The 24576-nt window shown below is 44.4% G+C and overlaps 1 protein-coding gene across 1 annotated transcript in view; it reads right to left on the bottom strand.

Annotated features, from left to right (window-relative positions):
* Positions 1–19795, bottom strand: part of UQCC2 (ubiquinol-cytochrome c reductase complex assembly factor 2) — a 56830-nt gene extending 37035 nt beyond the window's left edge. Inside the window, exon 1 of the mRNA XM_082246561.1 lies at positions 19615–19795. Coding sequence (XP_082102687.1) covers positions 19615–19752 — 138 coding nt within the window. The 5' untranslated portion in view covers positions 19753–19795. The remainder of the gene's footprint in view (positions 1–19614) is intronic.
* Between the last annotated feature and the right edge of the window lie 4781 nt (positions 19796–24576).

The raw sequence follows: 24576 nt of genomic DNA, 5'->3' as shown, positions 1-24576 counted from the left end.
CATGCCCAGAACTCCACCCCAGCCCGACAGACTGGCATCCTTGGGGAGCACCGTCCACAGCAGAGGCCGGAAGGACTTGCCTTGTGTCAGAGTTGGTGACAGGAGCCACCACAAAAGATTCCCATCTTGCGAGGTAGCTCAGAGAAATCCTCCTGTCCAACGACTGAGGCATTCTGTCCTACCTGGCAAGGATCTCTGCTTGCAGAGTTCTCGTGTGAAATTGAGCAGATGGGATGGCTTCGAAAGCCGGAACCATCAGACCCAGGGACCGCATACAGGCTCATAGAGAGGAGAGATCGTTGTCCCTGAGGGACCCGATCTCGTCCCGCAGGGTCCGGAGTTTGTCCCCTGGGAGAAAGACTTTTGCCTGAGTGGAGTCCAGGACCATCCCCAGGTACAGGAGGGGAACCCGAAGGAGTCAGAGCCTACACCTGAAAGTTGACGGTCCATCCAAACTCCAGGAGCGTCTGAACCGTGACCGACAGATCGCTCGACAAAGTTGCACACGAGGTCGTCCAGATAAGTGAGGACCGCAATCCCCTCTAAACACAGTAAAGCCAGCACTGGAGCCAAAACCTTGGTGAATACCCTGGGAGCCGAAAAAAGACCGAAGGGCAATGGCGCAAATTGGTAATGCTCCTCTGCCACCGCAAAGTGGAGATAACTCAGATGAACCTCGTAGACAGGGTTACCCGAAAGATATGAGATTTAATTTACCTCAGACAATATTTGGGTTCTTTGACTATGAATGAAAGCTTTAAAAACAGCAATTATTTATTGGTATATAGTTAGAAAGCCTAACTTAATTTACAACAATCTAACTATGGTATGAACAACAAAATGGAAAATATTCCTAGTTTAAATGAACAAATATAGAGTATGATACTCATATACGAACACAGACACAAAGAGGACAAGCCATGTATACCTTAAACGTTTTTAGTTACCCTTCACTTGAGTGTTTCCTCCTGGTCTGCCATGCAAAAACAGGAAGTCCCTCTATTTCCACCTTTGCTAATATAGAACCATATTGCATTGCCTTGTATAGGGCTATTCTGATTGGTTCAGCTGTCCTGCCCTGGTCCTCCCTCTGGGCGTATATCGTTCAGGATAGGACAACTTCCCCCTCCCCTAGGTTAGCATAATTCAGCCCCTTGCTAACCACTCCTCCCTGTTGGGGGAGAACCTGTTAATTTACTTTGAAAATGATAATTAAGATGCAGGGTTCATCTCCCGGGCCTATTGTCCAACCCTACAACCGATAGTCAATCTTCATTGCATATCTTAATGTGAGTTCTTTGATATGGAGACTTAACTAAGGGCGGACATGACATGATCTATTCATCCTATAGCATAGGCCCAAGGATGTCTGGCTCTCCGTAAATTAAATTACAGGGTGATACTGTCAGTATGTGTTTAAATGTAAATATCCAACTGGCCTTTCAAATGGACTTGTTAATCTGGATTCATACTACTGACTGTTTGTCTGTGTTACACAACTTACAAATCTACCCATCATCTAGCAAATATGAGTTTTGAAATAAAAAATGTGTACATTTATATTTACAATTACAAAATGGAGATTTATACATAATCTCCTCATCATCACAACACAGTAATGGAGATTACACAAACTCATAAGGCAACAATAAGGATGTGCAGATATGCATCCTTCCAAGTCGATGGAGGCCAGGAAGTCCCATGAACTCAACGATGCCACCACCGACCTGATGGATTCCACCCGGAACTTCTATACCCTCACAAAGCGGTACAGAGACTTTAGGACCAGAATCAAACGCACTTCGCCCTCTTTTCTAGGCACTGTGAACAGGTTGGAATAAAACCTGTCAGGGAGGGACAGGCACGATAACTCCTTGGCCAAGAAGATCTTGCACCACCCCCTTGAGATCTCTGAAACGATCGGGAGTCAGACGGAGATTTTATGGAAATAACCTGTCTGCAGGGCGAGATCGAAACTCGATCTCGTACCCTGAACTAAACAGTTCGTGAACCCACCTGTCCTGAATTCGGGACAACCAGGGTTCCTGAAAAATAACGCAGACGTCCCCCCACCCCTGAAACAGGTGAGGGCATCCCTTCAGGAAGAGGTGGACTGGGCCGCCGAACCAGCCCGACCGGTCTTGGGCTTACCTGACCACAGCTTCTTGTGACCACCTGAGGTCTTGAGTCCTTCTGTTGGACCGAACAACACACGGAACAAATGTCGGCCAGCATTCGGCCCCTGTGTATGGGGCTTTAGATTTTATGCTGTGCTGCAGTATTTAGATTAGAAAATAAAATCTATTTTCATACTAAGTACTTTTTGAAGTCCTTGGTGTGGGACACCTTTTGCTGCAATATAATGATGTACACAGGTGTTCGTGTTTTGTTTCGGTCAAGCATTTGTAAAAGGTTTTTGAAGGATACTGAACCCAGTGTGCCAATTTTGAACTGCATCACTGGAGTAGGGTTTAAATTTGTTTAATTTTGTCAAAGCTTAAAAAAAACTCATCTCAAATGCAAGTTATTTTGTAAACTGAACAAAAAAAAAAAATAGAACAGATTACTTCATCGACATTAAACAGTGTCAATGAATGAATTTCCCACTATAGCTATTGTATTCTGCCAGCTGCTCCAGACAGTCCCTGCTGGCCCCGCTCAGGTATTCTGACAGCTAATAGTGCCTATCAGAATACCTAACAGGCCAGCAGGTGCTGTCAGCTGACAATTTGCCACCCAGCTCCTTCAATTTTTTGATTGCCGCTACTGCGGCAGGGTGGCCCTTCAGCGGGAAATCACTTACCTGTATGTCCTTTTTTGGGGAGGGGGGGGAGGGTCTGGGGCACGCATGTGCCCTGCCGGCAATCTGCTCCCGCTGTGATTTGACACAGTGGGAGCCAATCAGCAGGTCCAGCGGACCCGATGTTTGCTGGCACCCAGGGATCGTTTCTGAGAGAAGTAGAACTGCGGTGTTCCTATGTAAACAAGGCAGATCACCGTTCTGTCACAGGGAAAGATGGTGATATTGTGTTTCTGCTAAGCAGGAACACGGATCTCTATCTTGCCTCAGTTGGCAAGCACTCCCAGGAAACACATTTAATCCTTTGATTGCCCCTGATATTAACTCCTTCCCTGCCAGTGTCATTAGTACAGTGACAGTGCATTTTTTTTAGCACTAATCACTATTGGGGTCACAAGTCCCCAAAAAGTGTCACTTAGTGTCAGATTTGTCTGCTGCAATGTCGCTGTCCCACTAAGAATCACTGATCGCCTGCCATTACTAGTAAAAAAAATAAAAATTCCATTCATCTATCCCATAGTTTGTAGACGCTATAACTTTTGCACACCCCAATCAATATACGCTTATTGGTATTTTTTTTTTTTTTACCAAAAACATGTAGCAGAATACATATTGGCCTAAATTGATAAAGAAATTATAATTTTTTAATTTTTTTTATTGGGTAGGTTTTAATGCGGGAAGTAAACATTTTTTTTTTTCTTCAAAATGTCTTTTTTGTTTATAGCGCAACAAATAAAAACTGCAGAGGTGATGAAATACCAGCAAAAGTATTATATATATATATATATATATATATATATATATATATACACACACACACACACACACACACACACACATTAGTATTATATTATTTGTGGTAATTTGGGTAGTGTTGCATGACAGTGCAGTTGCCACTTAAAGTAACGCAGTGCCGTATCGCAAAAATGGCCTGGTCATAAGGGGGGGGGGGGGGGGTAAAGCTTCTGGAGCTGAAGTGGGTAAAGGATGTCAAGTGGAGCATTGCCCATATGAATAGGTTAAAAATCACTCAGAGTATGCCCAACTTCACTCACTACATGCTTTCAATAAACCCTTGTCTACCAAGGTACATTTACATTAAAATTGCTCACTGCTTATTTTATAAAAGTGATCCAGCCAGCTGTAAAGCCACCCAATCCTTTTTACAGTACTGAAAAGATGACATTACTTCTACCGCCTCCTACTCTCCACTAGTGCCGCCTGCCAGCACCCGTGGTGGTTCCAGCTTCTCCCATTCTTCCAGGGAACCAAGAAAACTGGGAAACGACAAGCATTTTGTCATTTTCAGGTTCAGGGCTGTCATTCCCCAGCTACTGTAGCCAAAGTGGAGGCTGTAGTGGAGGCCAGAGGGGACACTGGGGGTTATTTGACTCCTTGTGATGACTAAGGTAAATTAAAAAAACAAAAAAAAAAAGGAATAAATAAAAAGCAATATTTAATAACACCCCCATCATTCTAGTTTAAGGGGTGCACCTGTAAACAGCAAATTTCGCCACACATGAGGAATCACCACAAAAATGGGATGGAGAGCAATACTTCTAGGGTTATATTTCACAGGTAACTCTAAGCTGATTACCTGTAAAGGCTTTTAAAAGCGACACCTATGGACAATTTTGGGTACAGTGTTTTAAAGAGGAAGTAAACCCTCCTCAGGAAGTTGTACCTATAGGTAAGCCTATATTAAGGCTTACCTATAGGTACTGTAAATATCTCCTAAACATGTACGGTTTAGGAGATATTTACCTTTAATGCAGCCAGTGACGTCACTGGCGCATGCGCTCTGAAGGAACGGCTGATCGTGCCGTTCCTTCAGAGCCCCGTGCCGTGACCGTCGGCTCCCGTGCGCGTGAGTGACGTCACCGCGGCTCCGGCCAATCAGATGGCCGGATGCCGCGATCCCGGAAGACGGGCGACTGAACATGTCGCTCGTCATACAGGTACGAGAGCGGCACGGCGGGGGCTCGTTCTAAGGTAAGTATTTCATAATGAGCTAGTATGCGATGCATACTAGCTCATTATGTCTTTCTCTTGCAGGTTGTAAGAAAAAAAAAATTTTTTTTGAACGAGTGTACAACCTCTTTAAGTCATTTCCTGGCCCATACAATTTTAAAGCGTAAGTTCACCTTTCCACAAAAAAAAATAAAAAATAATAATAATAATGAAGAGGTGTGCCAACACCCTGCACCCTCCCCACTTCCACTGTCCCAACTGCCCTCACCTCTGAGTTTGACTAGCTGTCAGTGCCCCCGCAGCCAGTGTAGCTGTCCGGGGATTTAAAACCCCTGCCCTTTTTTTTCTGAAAAGATGAACTAATCCTTTATGGATTGACGTGTGTATGTTTTGTATCGATTTACTCAATGTAACCCCATTTTCTATAATTGACCAAAAAAAAAAATGATATACAGTAATCTCACAAAAGTGAGTACATCCCTCACATTTTTGGAAATATTTTATTATATATTTTTATGTGACAACACTGAAGAAATGACACTTTGCTATAATGTAAAGTAGTGAGTGTACAGCTTGTATAACAGTGTACATTTGCTGTCCCCTCAAAATAACACAGCCACTAATGTCTTAACTGCTGGCAACAAAAGTGTACACCCCTAAATGGAAATGTCCAAATTGGGCCCAAAGTGTCAATATTTTGTATGGCCACCATTATTTTCCAGCACTGCCTTAACCCTCTTGGGCATGGAGTTCACCAGAGCTTCACAGGTTGCCACTGGAGTCCTCTTCCACTCCTCCATGATGACATCACGGAGCTGGTGGATGTTAGAGACCTTGTGCTCCTCCACCTTCTGTTTGAGGATGCCCCATGGAGGCTCAATAGGGTTTAGGTCTGGAGACATGCTTTGCCAGTCCATCACCTTTACCCTCAGCTTCTTTAGCAAAACAGTGGTTGTCTTGGAGGTGTGTTTGGGGTCGTTATGTTGGAATACTGCCCTGCAGCCCAGTCTCCGAAGGGAGGGTTTCATGCTCTGCTTCAGTATGTCACAGTACATGTTGGCATTCATGGTTCCTTCAATGAACTGCAGCTCCCCAGTGCCGGCAGCACTCATGCAGCCTTAGACCATGACACTCCCACCACCATGCTTGACTGTAGGCAAGACACACTTGTCTTTGTACTCCTCACCTGGTTGCCGCCAAACACACTTGACACCATCTAAACCAAATAAGTTTATCTTGGTCTCATTATAACACAGGACATGGTTCCAGTAATCCATTCCTTAGTCTGCTTGTCTTCAGCAAACTGTTTGGGGGTTTTCTTGTGCATCATGTTTAGAAGAGGCTTCCTTCTGGGAGGACAGCCATGCAGACCAATTTGATGCAGTGTGTGGCATATGGTCTGAGCACTGACAGACTGACCTCCCACCCCTTCAACCTCTTTAGCAATGCTGGTAGCACTCAAATGTCTATTTCCCAAAGACAGCCTCTGGATATGATGCTGATTATATGATGCTCTTGTACTTCTTTGGAGTGTATTGCGTCCCGCGATTTTGTTTGCGCGATGTTGCCGCGATTCGACAGGCGGAAATCGCGGCAACATCGCTCGGCGTTTGGGGGGCTATTGCAAATCAACGGGCAACGCTAGGCGTCCCGCGATTTGCAATAATCTCCGGATCGCGGGCAGAACCGCGGCGGTTCTGCCCGCGATCCAAACGCTGACATGTGAATGCAGCCTTACTGCAAATTAGTGTGACTTCTGCTGTTGTCTTTCAGAGACCAGTTCAGAAATGCGCGGCTTTATCTTGGCAATTGCCACTATCATGTCATTTTCACAACAAAGTCTGTTCCATTTCTTTGTTTTTATGTCCAGCATCCCCCCTTACAGCAGGCCAGGGTGAGGAGAGGTCCCCCATATAGATCCCCCCTTACAGCCGGCAAGGGTGAGGAGAGGTCCCGTCCCCCATATAGATCTCCCCCTTACAGCAGGCCAGGGTGAGGTGAGGTCCCGTCCCCCATATAGATCACCCCCTTTACAGTAGGCCAGGGTGAGGGGGATCTATATGGGGGACCCTGGACCTCACCTCACCCTGGCCTGCTGTAAGGGGGAGATCTATATGGGGGACGGGACCTCTCCTCACCCTGGCCGGCTGTAAGGGGGGGGGGGGATCTATATGGGGGAACTCTCCACACCATGGCCTGCTGTAAGGGGGGATCTATATGGGGGACCTCGGACCTCACCTCACCCTGGCCTGCTGTAAGGGGGGATCTATATGGGGGACGGGACCTCACCTTGGCCTGCTGTAAGGGGGGATCTATATGGGGGACCTCGTCCCCCATATAGAACCCCCCTTACAGCAGGCCAGGGTGAGGTCCCCCATATAGATCCCAGGTCCCCCATATAGATCCCCCCTTACAGCAGGCCAGGATGAGACGAGGACCCGTCCCCCATATATATCTCCCCCCTTACAGCAGGACAGGGTGAGGTCCGGACCCTGGCCTGCTGTAGGGGGGGGGGATCTATATGGGGGACCCCAGAGTGACCTAACCTGACCCTGGCCTGCTGTAAGGGGGGGATCTATATGGGGGACCCCAGAGTGACCTAACCTCACCCTGGCCTGCTGTAGAGGGGGATCATGTCCCCCATATAGATCCCCCCTTACAGCAGGCCAGGGTGAGGTGAGGTCCCATCCCCCATTTAGATCTCCCCCCTTACAGCAGGCCAGGTTCCCCATAAAATAGATCCCCTTTACATAGTCTTCTCAGTGTTCTCACAGTCAGTCACTAGACTAGTACAGCCAGTACTACCTTTTTTTCACCTGTGTCCCGACTCCCAATCACAGGCTAGGTTTTCCTCCTGCAGGCTGCAGCACCACTGTCACCACTGGCTCTCTGGCCTCTCACCTGCCGGCTTCTTCTGCTGCTGCGGCTGCCTGGCCTGGTGGTTCTCTCCCGTGCTGCGCTGGGCGGCCGCTGCACGGGTTAGTACCTCCCCCAGACAGTACCTCTCCACACCGCACGCCTGGCCTGTCACCCCCCCACCACTCCAGTGGGCGACGCTGGCTCCGGCTGGATTGGATTCTGCCGGGAGCCGAGCTGCACAGCCAGCAGTGAGAGTGAGCCAGGGGCAGAGAGAGCTGTGAGTGCGAGCAGACTCAGCGGGCGGCGGCGGCCAGCCTATCATGACAGAGTGAGTGACATGACCCCCCCCCAGATGCTGCCCCCGGTGCGGCCAGCCCCCCCTGCACCCCCCACGCTACGCCACTGGATGTTATGTATTTTCATGATGAAGGCACGGAGCGGGAGCGGAAGGATATGCCCGAAACTGGAGAAATAGTCCCTGACAGCGAAGTGGTACTAGCGGAGGGTGTGCGAACCCTCGAGACTGACCCACCGAACCCCTGGGGTTCGATCGAACCCAGGTTAAGAACCACTGCGCTATATGGTCTTGGCCACTGTGCTGCAGCTCAGTTTCAGGGTCTTGGCAATCTTCTTATAGCCTAGGCCATCTTTATGTAGAGCAACAATTCTTTTTTTCAGATCCTCAGAGTTCTTTGCCATGAGGTGCCATGTTGAACTTCCAGTGACCAGTATGAGAGAGAGTGAGAGCGATAACACCAAATTTAACACACCTGCTCCCCATTCACACCTGAGACCTTCTAACACTACGAGTCACATTACACCAGGGAGGGAAAATGGCTAATTGGGCCCAATTTGGACATGTTTACTAAGGGGTGTACTCACTTTTGTTGCCAGCGGTTTAGACATTAATGGCTGTGTGTTGAGTTATTTTGAGGAGACAGCAAATTTACACGTTAAGGCCCCGTTCACATTGGGGCGACGCTACTTTGCCGGGCGACCTCATAGGTTGCGGCGCGCTGCTCGCACCGCGAAGCGGCCGGCACAGACTTCATAACATTGAAGTCTATGCAGGTTACTCCGGGTCGCCCCAAAGAAGCTCCGGACCCTTTTTCCAAGTCGGAGCGACTTGTGTCGCTCCTATTAGAAAGGGTCCGCAGCTTCTCTATGGAAGGCGACCTACGGCGACCTGTGAGGCGACCAGGTCGCCTGACAGGTCGCCCCAGTGTGAACGGGGGCTAAACAAGCTGTACACTCACTACTTTACATTGTAGCAAAGTGTTATTTATGCAGTGTTGTCACATGAAAAGATAAAATAAAATATTTACAAAAGTGTGAGGGGTGTACTCACTTTTGTGAGATACTGTATATTGTATGTTTACAAAAACTCATTTTAGTGCATTTTTTCCTAAAACATGCGTTTGACACACAGTTGCACATATATTGCAATTGCTGCCATTTTATTCTACAGGGTCTCTGCTTTCAGAGAATACTAGCTGCCTGGCTATCCCACTAGACCTCTGGCATGCAGCCTGTGAAGTCAGAACTGCTGATCTGGATACCATTTTAAATCAGCAATTTAAAAGTCAGAGAATTCCTGTAACAACTAAGCAATAGGCACTTACAAAAAAAAAAAAAAAAACAATGGCAGCCGCTTTATTTTGCTTGTGACAACTTTTCCTTAATTGAATCTGAAAGCAAACATATACTACTTTCTGTACTATTAAAGAAGGATCTTTGTAGGTAGTAAAGCAGAAAGCCAAATTAGTCTGCAGGTTTATTTTCTGCTCCTTTTTTTTGTGTATTATTTAAACATACAGTACTTGCAGACTCATATTGTAAGACATTGCTCAGAAAAATCTTACCTAAAAAAAACTGTAATTGCTGAAAACCAGTGGACCTTATAATTCAGAAAGGGCTCAGAGAAGTCGCTTCAGCATATTCCTGCTCAAGCTGCTGTGTTAGGCCTCTATTTTCCAACTGAGGACATGGCGACACCAAGCCGCTTAAGTCTCAATATACTGACTAGGACTATATTATGAATATAAAACAAAGCATTCCCTGCACTGCAGGTCTCCTCTCTCAAGCAATATAAAAATAAATATAAATAAATAATAAATATAAAAATAATAAACATTTTTTGGAGTGCTGGATGTCTGGTTCATCTATGTATGCTGTGGTTCCTTCCTAGGAAATACATTAGTGACACAACAGGGACGAGCGGTGACTGATCATCCTCTGGAAGTAGGTCTGATTCTAAAGGTTTGTCAGCAGCGATAGAAAACTGTGATATGGTCGGTAGGATAAGTGCTCACTTATTTCTTTGCAGAAAATTTTTTGTTTTTTGTAATGTGCTGAAAGAGTTGTTTTAAAGGCATATTCTCCGCCTTTTGCAAAAAATTATAAAATAAATAAATTTAAAAAAAAAGGCAAGCATACTGATTAACTACTTAAGCTCTGGAATGTTTTACCACCTTCATGACCAGGCCAGTTTTTCAGCACTGCGCTACTTTAATGCAACACTGTACCTAAATTAAATTGATATAATTTTTTTTTTACACAAATAGAGCTTTCCTTTGGTGGTATTTAAACACCACTTGGTGGTGATTTGTATTTTTTTTTTTTTTACGATAAAAAGGAAAAAAGACAAAAAACTGTTTGAAAAAAAAAAAACACACAATACGTTTTTTTTTTTGTTTTTTTTGCAGAAAGTTAAACACATTAAACCGCTTGTCGACCGCCCCACGCAAATATACTGCGGCAGGGCGGCTTGGCTGCGCAAAATCACGTAGATCTGTTTAGACACAGCGGGAGGCGGGCTGCATTTGCCGCCGCTCCTCCCGCAATCGTCAGAGAAACTGACAGAAGACCCGCCTGCTTATGTAAACAAAGCAGGCGGGTCTTTAGTCACACAGGCAAAGAAAGATCAGCAGTTTCAGCAAAGCTGAACCCCGATCTCTCTGTGCCTGTCACAGAGCCCTTCCCTTACACAGTGAGTAAGCACTGTTGGGCATACATTAACCCCATTGATCACCCCCAGTGTTACCCCTTCCCTGCCAGTGTCATTTATACAGTAAAAGCATATATTATTTAGCACAGATTACTGTATTAGTGTCACTGGTCCCCAAAAAGTGTCAAAAATGTCCCACAGTCCCACTAAAAATCGCTGATCGCTGCCATTACTAAAACAAACAAAAAAAAAAATAATAAAAAAAAGTCAAAATCTATCCCGTAGTTTGTAAACGCTATAACTTTTGTGCAAACCAATAAAAATACGCTTTTTGGGATTTTTTTCCAAAACTATGTAGCAGAATACAAATTGGCAGCCTAAACTGATAAAAAAAATTATTATAAAATTATATTTTATTGGGAATGTTTTATAGCAGAAAGTAAAAAATAGTGTTTTTCTTTCCAAAATTGTGGCTCTTTGTGTATAGCACAAAATGTAAAAGCTCTATTTGTTGGAAAAAGAGGACATCAATTGTATTAGGGTACAGAGTTGCACAACCGTGTAATTTTTCGTTAAAGTAACGCAGTGCCAAAAAGCAAAAAATGGCCTGGTTATTAAGGGGGGGGGGGGGGTAAAACCTTCTGGACCCAAAGTAGTTAAATTAAAAAAACCAAAATTAAATTTCTTCATAAATTTAGGACAAAATGTATTCTGCTACATCTTTGGAAAAAAAAAAATCCCAATAAGTGTATATTGATTGGTTTGCACACAAGTTATAACGCCTACAAAGTGACTAGTGATACTGTGATAGTGCGGCAGACAATCTGACATGAATGGACACTGGGTGGGAATTGAGCAATTGACACGGACATCTCCAGTGACACCAATACAGTGATCAGTGAGAATATACACAATCACTGTACAAATGACCTTCGTTTCTTTATATCCACTACTGCACCTTACGCTATATATTTTTTTTTTTTTCCACTGGACATAATCTATTATTCTATATCACCAGATTATATATATATATATATATATATATATATATATATATATATATATATATATATATATATATATTCACTATTATCTTATAAGTATTTATATATTAGTATGCATTTTAATTGGTAGTATTATTTGAGATTATCATAACCTACTATACCTCCCACAAGCCACTTGAGTCACTACTGTATATATATTTATTCCTTTTCTGATATATACACCAACTAGCACTTTTTATCACCAATCACTATATTGGGATCTATCCTATTAGATAATACCACCAAGCACTTTATAAACAAAGATGGATATTTATTTCTTGGTTTTATTTGTGCTTTTATGAGTGTTTTTTTTTTTGGATTTTATTTTAGTAGTTATTAATGTGGTGTACTTTTTTTATCAACCTGTATGTGGTAAAGGCTTTACAGTTTTACAGCCAATACCACCCTTTTGAATTATTCAAATAATACCCCCTCCTTTTGGGGTACTACAAAACTACTATCCAATATCTCATTGGCAGCGCCATATTCCCTACCCCTATTTAAAGCGGAGTTCCGGCCACAAAATCGACATAACCGATTTTGTGGCCATCCGCTTGCTTTTCCTCACCTGAAACAGAATTGGATAGTTAGGATGTTTTTTTTTTTTTTTTTTTTTTACTTACCTTGTAATTGTAGAGAGAAGTACTCACCTTTTTGCACTTCCTCCCTCGGCGGCCGCGGCCCGCGCCGTCACTTCCGGTTTGCAATGATTCCTGGGAGCTGGACGTCATTGCTCCCAGGAATCAAATGCCGCATTCCTTGCTAAACAGCTTCTGGGCATGCCAAGAAGCTGTGGAGGAATGCGGCACCGCCGTGGAAGTGACGAGCTGGGCCGGTGAAGGCGCATTCTGGAAGAAGACACAGAAGAGGATCGCGCTGGCTTCAGCTGCCCACAACAGAGATGGCAACGCTGGAGAAGAAATTTTAAAAGTGAGTATTTCTTCTTGTAGGTAAGTGCGAACCGGGACAGATCAGAGGCTAGCCATTGTGGAATGTACTAGCCCTGACTGTCCCGGGGGTATGTTTATTGAAAATTTTTTTTTGTGGCCGGAAATCCACTTTAACCATACTCTTGATATAGTCCTTGGCTATATTTTAGGGTGGCTGTGGCCTTTCTCATTTTCCCCCCCAATTTCAATAGCGTGGGTTTTTTCCTATACACATGGGTAAAGAGCCAACTCATTGGCTCTTTACCAAGATCGGGGTCGCGCTATGTCCTAGGAACACAGCGCAGCCACAATCGCCGCACTGAGCGTGTGAGATTGGCCATTCTGGGGTGCCGTCATAGGACGTCGTCCCGGAACGAGAGCCGCACCGCTCCGCCAATTGACGGTGGGCAGGCGGCAAGTGCTTAAGTACAGAGCCCTGTGTTGTTAGTAAACACAGGGCTCTGTGCTGTAATTCGCTAAGCCGATCAGCAGGCTATGAACATAACTGCCATAACCCCGGTATTTAGCATCACAGGGCTGACGTAAATCGACGGCGGGCGGTAAGTGGTTAAAGCAATCTACTGAGCTGGCCGAAACCACCTCTGGAGGGAGTCTATTCCACATTTTCACAGCTCTTACTGTGGAGAAACCTTTCTGTATTTGGAGACAAAATCTTTTTTTTCTCTAGATGTAAAGAGTGTCCCCTTGTCCTCCGTGATGACTTTAAAGTGAGTAACTCAACACCAAGTTCACTATATGGACCCCTTATGTATTTTTTACATGTTGATCATATACCCCATTAATCTTCTCGGCATCAAATTTAAATAATGGAAGGAGCTGTTGGGAAGAACATCATCCAGATTCTATATAGGGATATAATAGGGAGTAATTTTGCAGGCTATGAGTGAAATAAGGGACAGGTTCTCTTTTAAAGCAAAGCAAAACTCTCCTATCGTTTTCAGCCAAGGAAGCTGCCACCTTGGCCTCTGATCTTCAACTGCCATATTTCTGCACTGTGATTATGACAGTAGTTCTGACGCTAGCCATGGGTGGCTTGACAGTTTGGTTGAGAGCACAACCAATGTGACGGTTGTATTCCCCACACGTGCAGAGAATGTTACAGTTTTTGATGGGTTTAGTTCCGCTTTACCCACTCGACCACCGGAAGATTTACTACCCCCCCCCCCCCCTTCCTTCATGAACAGGCCATTTTTTTGCTATGCGGCACTTTAACCACTTGCCGACCGCCCACAGTATATTTACTGCGGCAGTCAGCCCCACCTGGGCAAAGCGACGTAGTAATACGTCGTTCGCCCAGGAGCCTGTAGGGGACGAGCGCGCGCTGCCGGAGGTGCGCTCCTGCCCCCGCTCGTTCACGGCCATCCCCGCGCCTGTGACCGGATGCTCCGATGTCCGCCGGCCACTCGCGAGGAGAGGGAGAGGGCTAATGTAAACAAAGCCGCCTGTCATTCTCCCTGGTGTAACTTCAGAGACTACACGATCCTGCTGTGTAGGATCATATGTCTCTGTGGTTACATCACTAGCCATGCCCCTTGACAGTTAGAATCACGCCCCTAGGGACACACTTAACCCCTTGATCACTAATAAAGTTAACCCCTTCCCTGCCAGTGTCATTTTTACAGTAACAGTGCATATGTATAGCACTGATTACTGTAGTAATGTCACTGGTACCCCAAAAGTGTCAAAAATGTTAGTCAGGGGTCCGATCTGTCTGCCGCAATGTCTAGTTACTAGTTAAAAAAAAAAAAAACGACATAAATCTTTCACTTAGTCAGTAAACGCAATAACTTTTGCGCAAAACAATCAAAATACGCTTATTGCGACTTTTTTAAACAAAAATATGTAGCAGAAAACAAATTGGCCTAAAATGTTAAAAAAAAAATTGATTTTTACATTTTTTGGGGGGAATTTCATATAAAAAAAATTTGAAAAATATTGTTATTTTTTCAAAATTGACGCTTTTTTGTTTATAGCGCAAAAAATAAAAATCACACAGGTGATCAAATACCATCAAAAGAAAGCTCTGTTTGTGGGAAAAAAATGAGTCAAGTTCATTTGGGTACAGCGTCGCACGACCGCGCAATTGTCTGTTAAAGTCACGCAGTGCCGAATTGCGAAATAGGCCCTGGTCTTTGAGCAGCCAAATCCTCCGGGGCTTAAGTGGTTAACTGACAATTTCGTGGTCATGCAACACTGTACACAAATTATAAAATATTTACATATTTTTCCCCAAAATACAGCTTTCTTTTCGCGGTTTAAAATAGTCACTGGGTTTTTTATTTTTTTGGCGCTAGGAACAAAAAAAAAAAAAAAAATACTGTCAAGTATATATTTTTTTTACTTTCATATTCCATAAAAAACGTAAAAAAAAAAAAAAAAATTTGAATTTCTTCACATATTTAGGCCAATATGTATTCTGCTACGTATTTTAGGTAAAAAAAAAAAATCCAAATAAGCGTATATTTATTGGTTTACGCAACAGTTATAGCATCAACAAACTATGGGATATATTTATGGATTTTTTAATTTTTACTGGTAATGGCGGCAATCAGCAACTTTTAGCGGGACTGCGATATTGCAGCTGACAACTCAAGACGCCTGACACTTTTTTTTTTTTTTAGGGACCACTGTGACACTAAGAGCGATCAATGCTAAAAATATGCACTGTCACTGTACTAATCAAAGGGTTAAATGTGTGCCTAGCTAATGTTTCAGTGTAGTGGGGGAGGTGCTTTTACTAGTGGAAGTCATGTATCAGTGTTCCTGCTTTACAGAAAAACAGGATCCATGCGTTCCATACTCAATCTGCCTTGATCAGCGTAAACCACTGATCAGCTCCCACTGTGGAAAATTACAGTGGGAGCAAGCCGACGCACACTCGTGCCCGACACCCAGAAGCGCAGGATCACGTATATTTCTGTAAATCTGCAATGGGGTGGTCTGCAAGTGGTTAAATATGATAATATAATACAAATATATATATATATAAAAATCTATCTATATCTATATCAGGGCTTGACAAATTTGCTTTGAATCTAGGAGCCAGCTAAAAAAAAAGTTTGTTTGAGGCGACAGAGATGGCCAACCGTTGATTTCTAAAGGGGGACTCTGATATAATGGGGGGTCCTAATATAAAGGGACTAATCGAATGGATGGAGTCTCTAAGGGGGGTGCTAGTATAAAGGGACTCTGACCCAACGGGGGTGCTAACAAAAAGACTCTGATCTAATGTGGGGGGGGGGGGTCTCTAAGGGGGGTGCTCTATGCTGCCAGTCCTAAAATTGCAGGACACATCAGGCAGAGAACACCTATTGCTGGGACAATGCGGTCAGAGTCATACACTACTCTCACTCAGTTCCCCCCTCGCCTATACACTCCACTTACACAGTGTCCCCCCTAATTTTTCACTGTGGGTGGGGCCCCTGGGGTGTCTCCTCTCCCCCATAGAGTAGAGTTCTGCTAACTCCCGGGCCTAATCTTGGGCTGCCCTCCCTGCAGGGCTCAGCCAGGTCACTCTCAGCCACCGGGCAGAGCCGGGGCTCACTGTCAGCTCCTCCGTGCTCCGTCATCTTCCTAGCCAGCCAATCGCAGAAGCCGCCGTCCCCAGCTCGCCTCCTGATTGGGGAAGGCCAAAAGAGGGTGGGAAGCTCTGGCTAATGGAGAGGGAGAGGCTGACAGGCTGCCCAATCATCGCTTCCCTATGCAAAGGAAGAAATAAGGCGAGGAGCTCAGTGGGCGGCAGCCCAAGGAGTTGCTTGTGTCTGGAGCCACTGACAGCGGTTAATGGGCTGCCCGGAGCCCGGGCGCTGAGACCCAAATTCTGGTGGCCATAGCAACCTGGTGCCTGGGCTTCATCGAGCCCTGATCTATATAATTTTTTTTTTAAAGCTGTCTGACGATTTTGGCCAAGTGCATCCTGAATTTTCAGCTCCGGTACCAAAATTTCCATTTGGCGCACTTGTTATTAGTTTTAAACTTTCACATGTATTCAACCTCCAGGTGTTTTTGTTTTAGGCCTTGTTCACATGGGTCTACCTTAGGGCTCTTTCACACTGTCCGTTTATCTCAGCGGGGGATCGATCCGCGATCCCCCGCTGAGCAGAATGACAGCTGTTCTCCGGAGCCCCATACATCTCTATGGGGGATCTGATCCGCTGGACGGGTGATGGAAAATAGGGTTTCCATCCGTCCAGATTTGACAAATCAGATGGGATGTCAGCGGACATGTCTCCGCTGACATCCGATGCCCCATAGGGATGCATGGGGGGACCGTTCAGATCCGCCAAAAAAACTAGCAGTACGATCAGGTCCACCTGTCAGTTTTTCAGGCAAACCTGATCAGACCATCCATTCACCCCTATGGAGCGGCACATGTCATCTGACAACCGCTGCTATCCGATCTGATCCATTCCGCCAAATCTAGACGGATGGTGGTCCTATTTTCCATCCATCTGGCGGATCGGATAAAAACAGACAGGCGGTCCCTTTTCATTCGATCTCCCCATAGAGGAGAGCGAGACTCTGACAGGTCCATCTCTGCACAGTGAGCAGGGAAGGACCGGTCATCTGCCTGCTCAGTGGGGATCAGCAGAGCGATCCTGGCTGAGCAAGTGTAGTCCGTCAAACAGATCCACCCTGTGTGAATGGGACCAACGTATACACCTATGTGAGGGCCATGTGGAGGCAGTCTCATTCATATCCGCTGGGACACAACCACAGCTCCCAATTTGACAGCCGTGCAGGTCCAGGACCCCTAATTTTCCACATATACAGACGTCAAATAACATGAATAAGACTGATCCCTGTGCAGACAAAACTTTAATGCCTCATACACATGATCAGATAATCGGACGACTCATCATTCGCATTTTGTTGCATGATACGAATATCCAATTCAACAATGTGTACTAAACGTATAATTTTTTTCGTACGATTCTGAAAAGCTTCCTGGTTGCATAGCTACGTATCAGATAGTGCAAAACAAAAACAATGGCAGCCAGGCTTTTTCTGCGTTATTTTCGTGTTTCTGATTATGCGCTGTCTTTGTCTATCGATTTTGAGCGTATGCATACTGTACTGATTAAACGATTGTCGTTCGCTAGGCTATCGTACGACAAAAGTTTTTGTGTTTGTCCCTTCAGATTTTGTTGTACGAAATGTCGTGATTGGCTGTCAAAATCTGAGTACTAACGATCAGATTATCATGCGATCAATTCGAAAGCGACTTTTTCCGTACGATTATCTGATCGTGTGTACAAGGCATAAGTGCCCCATGTAAAAAAGGAAAGAGTCAACGGGAAAACAATGGGGGGGGGGGGGAGGGGAGAGACTGGCGATTACAGCATAGAAAGCATTCGATTAGCATGTTATCAGGCATTCATGTTTAACTGCTTCCGGTCCGCGCTATAGCCTATATACGGCTGCAGCGCAGACTCTAATTTTCGGGAGGCCGTTTTTAAATGGCCTCCCAGAAGCAGACTCCCCGCGCTCCCGCGAGCGCGCATCGGGGAAAATCTGTGTCGTCGTGTCCCTTGGACACAGCCGATCACAGATCGTGGTGAATGGCCAATCACAGCAGCCATCCACCACGTGATCGGACCGTCCAATGAGAGATGATCTCATATGTAAACATATGAGATCATCTCTCATCGCCAGCGCTCCTTCCTCACACGGAGACTGTAGTGTGAGGAAGGAGGAGCCGCCGGGGACACAGAAGAATGTAATCAGGGCACCGATCACCAGTGCCCTGATTACAAAAGGTAAAAAACATACACAAATTGCCACCATCAGTGCCCCCCATCAGTGCCCATAGTGCTGCCAGTCAGTGCCCATCAGTGCCTGCTCATCTAGGCACTGATGAGCACTGACTGGCAGCACAATGGGCACTGAGTGTGGGCACTGATGGTGCTGCCCATCAGTGCCGCCCATCAGTGCTCATCAGTGCCACCCGTCAGTGTCCATCAGTGCCATCCGCCAGTGCCCATCAGTGCTGCCTATCAGTGCCGCCTCTCAGTGCCCAGCAGTGCCACCTCAGTGCCCAGCAGTGCCACCTCAGTGCCCAGCAGTGCCACCTCAGTGCCCAGCAGTGCCACCTCTCAGTGCCCAGCAGTGCGGCATATTAGTACCTCCTCATCAGTGCCCATAAGTGCCACCTCATCAGTGCAGCCTATCAGTGCCCATCAGTGCCGCCTCCTCAGCGCACATCAGTGAAGGAGAAAAATGTATTTATTTTCAAAATGTACTCGCAGAAAATAAGAAAAAATTTTTTTTTTTCAAAATTTTCTGTCTTTTTTTTTTTGTAAAAAATAAAAAACCCAGAGATGATTAAAAGCCACCAAAAGAAAGCTCTATTTGTGTGAAAAAAATGATAAAAATTTCATGTGGGTACAGTGTAGCATGACCGCGCAATTGTCATTCAATGTGTGAGAGCGTTGAAAGCTAAAAATTGGTCTGGATGGGAAGGGGGTTTAAGTGCACAGTAGGCAAGTGGTTAAAACTGTATACACACTATACAACTTTTGTTGTTCAATTTCCTTTAGATTTACCTTTACCAAGTAGTGCAAGGACCTGCCTGATTACATACAAATTAAAAAGGGTTTAGGTTTGCCCTTATATGATTTTGGTAAATGAAAGTTGTACATGAAAAGCGTATAAAATTGTATAGTGTGTTGCAAGCTTAAATCTATGGGACGACAAATGCCAATTTCTGAAAAGCAGCTCACATATCTTTTGGTGAATCAGGTATTGAATTGCATAACCCTGAAGGCTCATAGGTGAACCGCTTCCACTGGAATACATGGGATTTAGCACATTGAACGTTCTACAGCTTCAGGCGTAAACTAAACTTTATATAACAAGCCCCGCCTACCAGGAAGCACCTATCCAATCACATAGCCTGAGTCAGTCTCCCAACGCCTGTCCTATCAGCGCTCTAGAATCCTCAAAGAGAGCCCGCAAAGACCTCTCCTACTATTGGCTCTCTCCCGCCCCCTACGAGTCACGTGTCCTAAGACCTAGGAAGCTCTAACACTTCCCCCTAATTACCTGTGTATTGTCTCCTTCCCGGAATACCTGAGCCACCCGCTGCCTCAGGAAGGCTCCCATGTCCCGGCCTTTTCTAGTCTCGTCCACAGGCCATTCTTCACATAGTTTTAGAAAACGCCGATACCGTGCAGCCGCCATTTACTCTCCGGTCACATTGAACTATCAGCGAATCACAGTCAAAGGGCGTGATCGTCCTTAGCTGTGGAACCAATGGAGTGTCAGATCTAGTGGGCGGGTACTGTTGCTAGGCGCCGCAGGTGATGTGTGTTCATATTTGACTGCCATTGATAGGTTCCCTCTCCCCCGGCTGGAATAAACATTGCTGATCTATGTGTGGGTTGCTTCTGTATAGCTGGGTGATGAGGGGGCTCCTAGTGACGCACAGGAAGGAGTGACGTCACGTTACGTCACTGTGCATGTACAATGTAAAGGAATACACACGAACTGGGCTCCTCACATTAAACTAACCAGGAACTATGCCAAAGTTTGGAAAAATGGAACTCCCCATTAGAAAAAAGACTAGTCTGGGGACATGCAAATTGTTTAGTGGACCTGTAAACTTCATGTCACGAGGGTATCTTACAGCATTTTTCTACATCCCATTTAAAGAGTGCAGAGCATAGTATTATAATCAATGGAATCACAGGCAGCAATATGACATTATGCAGTATAACCATCAACATAATATATTGAACATTACATTAACCACTTTCCCACCGGAGGATTTTGCTGTCTTACGTCCAGGCCACTTTTTGTGCTTCGGCACTGTGCGACTTTAACTGACAATTGCGCGGTCATGCAATGCTGTACCCAAACTAAATTTACGTCCTTTTTTTCCCACAGACAGAGCTTTCTTTTGGTGGTATTTTATCACCTCTGCGCTTTTTATTTTTTGCGATATTAATAAAAAAAAGCGAAAATTTTGCAAAAAAATGACATTTTCAACTTTGTCTTTTAAAAAATATCCAATATACTCAATTTATGTCATTTTTTTTGGCCAAAATATATTTAGCTACATGTCTTTGACAAAAAAAAATTCAATGAGCGTATTTTTATAGGTTTGCGCAAAAGTTATAGCGTCTACAAACTATGGTGTAAATACTGAAATTTACACAGCTTTAATTTCTGACTGCCTCGCTCATTTCATGAAGTGCTAAAATGGCAGGGCAGTACAAGACCCCCCCAAATTACCACTTTTTGGAAAGTAGACATCCTAAGGAATGTTCTGAGAGGCATGTTGAGCTCATTGAATATTTCATTTTTTTGTCACAGGTTTGTCACTAAAAGATAAATTTCTCACACATGCCATGGGTATATGTGTAATTACACCCCAAAATATATTCTGCTGCTTCTCCTGAGTACAGGGATACCACATATGTGAGACTTTTTGGGAGCCTAGCTGTGTACAGGACCCCGAAAATCAATCTCCATCTTTAGGTTTTCTAATGGCGTAAATTTTTGATTTTACTCCTCACTACCCATCACAGTTTCGGAGGCCCTGAAATTTCAAGATAGCACAAAACCCCCCAAATGACCCCATTTTGGAAAGTAGACACCCCAAGCTGTTTGCTGAGAGGCATGGTGAGTCCATGGAATATTTTATATTTTGCCACAAGTTCCGGGAAATATATTATTATTATTTTTTTTTTTTGTTTTTTTACACAAATTTGTCACTAAATGATATATTGCTCACACATGCCATGGGTATATGTGAAATGACACCCCAAAATACATTCTGCTGCTTCTCCTGAGTACAGGGATACCCCATGTGTGAGACTTTTTTGCAGTCTAGCCGAGTACAGGACCCCGAAAATCAATCACCACTTTCAGGCTTTCCAAGGGCGTAAATTGATGATTTCACTCCTGACTACCTATCACAGTTTCGGAGGCCATGAAATGCCAAGACAGCACAACCCCCCCCCCCCCCCCAAATGACCCCTTTTCGGAAAGTAGACACCCTAAGCTATTTGCAGAGAGGCATGTTGAGTGTTTTGCAGATCTCACTTTTTGTCACAAAGTTTTGGAAATTGAAAAAAGAGGAAAAAAAATGCATTTTCCTGTTTTTTCTTCATTTTCCCAAAAAAATGAGAGATGCAAAATACTCACCATGCCTCTCAGCAAATAGATTGGAGTGTCTACTTTGCAAAATGGGGTCATTTGGGGGGAGTTTGTGCCATCTTGGCATTTCATGGCCTTCAAAAGTGTGATAGGTAGTAAGGAGTGAGATCAACAATTTACGCCCTTAGAAAGCCAGAAGGTGCGGATTGGATTTCCGGGTCCTGTACGCGGCTAGACTGCCAAAAAGTCTCACACATGGGGTATCCCTGTACTCAGGAGAAGTAGCAGAATGTATTTTGGGGTGTCATTTCACATATACCCATGGCATGCGTGAGCAATATATTATTTAGTGACAACTTTGTGTAAAAAAAAAAAACAAAAAAAAAACAAATTGTAATTTTCCTGAAACTTAGGGCAAAATATAAAATACTCCATGGACTCAATATGCCTCTCAGCAAATAGCTTTGGGTGTCTACTTTCCAAAAAGGGGTCATTTGGGGGGTGTTTGAACAGTCCTGGCATTTTATGCTCAAATTTAGCAACACATCACCCACTCTTCTAACCACTTGAAAACCAAGCCTTTTCTGTGAGTTTTTGTTTACATGAAAAAATATTTTTTTTTCACAAGAAAATTACTTTGAACCCCCAAACATTATATATTTTTTTTAAAGCAGAGGCCCTACAGAACAAAATGGTGGATGTTGCAATTTTTTTTGTCACACGGTATTTGCGCACACATTTTCCAAACGCAATTTTTGCGTAAAAAAACACTTTTTTTATATTTAATGCAGAAATGCACTATATAATTCCAAATTGTTTGGTAAAATTTAAAAGATGATCTTATGCCGAGTTCATAGACACCTAACATGACATGCTTTAAAAGTTGCGCACGCCCGTGCCGCGGCAACAAACTACGTACGGTTTTAAAAGCCTTTAAAAGTCTTTACAGGTTACCACTTTGGACTTACAGAGGAGGTCTACTGCAAGAATTACTGCCCTCGACCTGGCGTTCGCGGCAATACCTCACATGCATGCTGCAATTGCAGTTTACATATGACACTAGACCAACGCTTGTGTGCGCATTTGCGCGCAAGCACGGGGGGACAGGGGGGCTTGATTTTTTTTTTTTTATTTGCTTTCTTATGTTATTTTGACACCTTTTCTTTCATTTTTTTTTTTCTTTAATCATTTTTATTGTTATCACTGTGAATTTAAATTTCCCCTATGATAGCAATCTGTAGTGACAGGTACTCTTTTTAAAAAAAATTGGGGTCTTTTAGACTCTAGATCTTTCCTCTGACCTTAACGCATCTGACCATACCAAAATTGGTGTGATAAAATAGTTTCCCAATTTCCCAATGGCGCTGTTTATTTCTGGCGAAACAGAAGTCATGAAATGCTCGTAGCCTCCGGCATCTTAGGCCATAGAGATGATTGGAGCCATTCTCATCTCCAATCAGCTCTATGGTTAGATAATTGAACCACCGGTTGCACTCTCGGGTTAACCGGTGGGACAGGAGAGCCCGAGAAAAACCGTGGAAGGCAGCGGAAGGCGGCAGGAGGGGGGGGAGTCCCCTCCCACTGCATGTAAAAGCAGTCTAGCGGCCAATTATCCGCTAGGATTGCTTTTACATGTAAGCCGACCGCTGGCTGTAAAAAACAATACTAAGATGATGCCTAAATCTGCAGGCATCATCCTGGTATAACCACTCAAAGTCCAGCAACGTACCAGTACATTGCTGGTCCTTGTTTGGCATATAGGTTTTTTTTTTTTTCATGCAGCCTGTGGGCTGAACGAAAAAAAAGAGAACCTATCAGAAATCAGCACAGGAATAATGCATAGTATTACTCATCATTAACCGCCCAAACAACCACCCACTGAATTTAATGATGGGTATACATGACACTATCCACGTATACCAAAATAGGATTTTAACTGCAGTGCTGAAATCAGAAAATCACCACAGCTGCTATCAGCAAAGGTATCCATATATGCTGAGCGCAAACACTGTTTGTGTCAGAATATATAAAATCAATGCGTGGTAGCCGACGAGTACCTGCAAGAGAAACAGGTCACAAAAGAATGAAAAACATACAAAGGACATTAAAAGTACATAGGAAGTGTAGAAGAACATAAAAAAATTACTGAGACGACAACTATTTTTAGCTTTTATGTATTTATTTTTTTTTCTTCAAACGTCGAGTTCCAGGTTCCAGGTTCGGGTCTCTCAAAATGACGATAGCCATCGAACATCTTTTGAGACCCTGTGTAAATGTGCCCTAAACTGTGCCGTGCTGTACCCTACGCTAAAAATCCACTAGTGTGTGGTAGCGACGGAAACAGTCACCGTGGCAAAGACCAGGTTGGTCAGGACAGTCGGGACAATAATTCCGAGTGTCACGCCTAAATCCGCGCTTGCTGCAGACACGGCATCTTTTTTGGGGGTATCGTTGGGAACGGGTACTCGGGAGGAATTCCGGAAAATGCCTCTCATGCAGCCGGCTCACTGCATCTGGTTGGGGAAGTTGGGCAGGAGCACCAGCTGGATACAGGAGGGCTCTGATTATCTCTTCTTGGAATTGAAAGAAGGATAATGTTCCGGCAGACGCTTTGTATAAGACAAAAGCGTTGTAAACAGCCAACTGAAATAGGTATACAGACACTTTTTTGTACCAGCGTCTGGCCTTACGGGCTGTCATGTCTCCATCATTATATTGTCATGTTATTCTTATGAGAGTTTTCACAATGTGTAATTTACTGTGTAACCTACTGTTCATGTTGTACCAGCGCCATCTAGTGGCCATTCACATATTACATATTGGAACAATTTTTTGTCCCAGCCCAGCTACCATAGCTTTCACCTATGAACTTTGGTGACATCATCTTCCCTCCATATCTTGTTT

The sequence above is a fragment of the Pelophylax lessonae genome (genome assembly GCF_965119305.1).
Source record: "Pelophylax lessonae genome assembly, chromosome: 2".
Classification (NCBI taxonomy): Eukaryota; Metazoa; Chordata; class Amphibia; order Anura; family Ranidae; genus Pelophylax; species Pelophylax lessonae.
The sequence above is the reverse complement of the archived record's forward strand: the minus strand, read 5'-3'. Positions and strand labels throughout refer to the sequence as shown.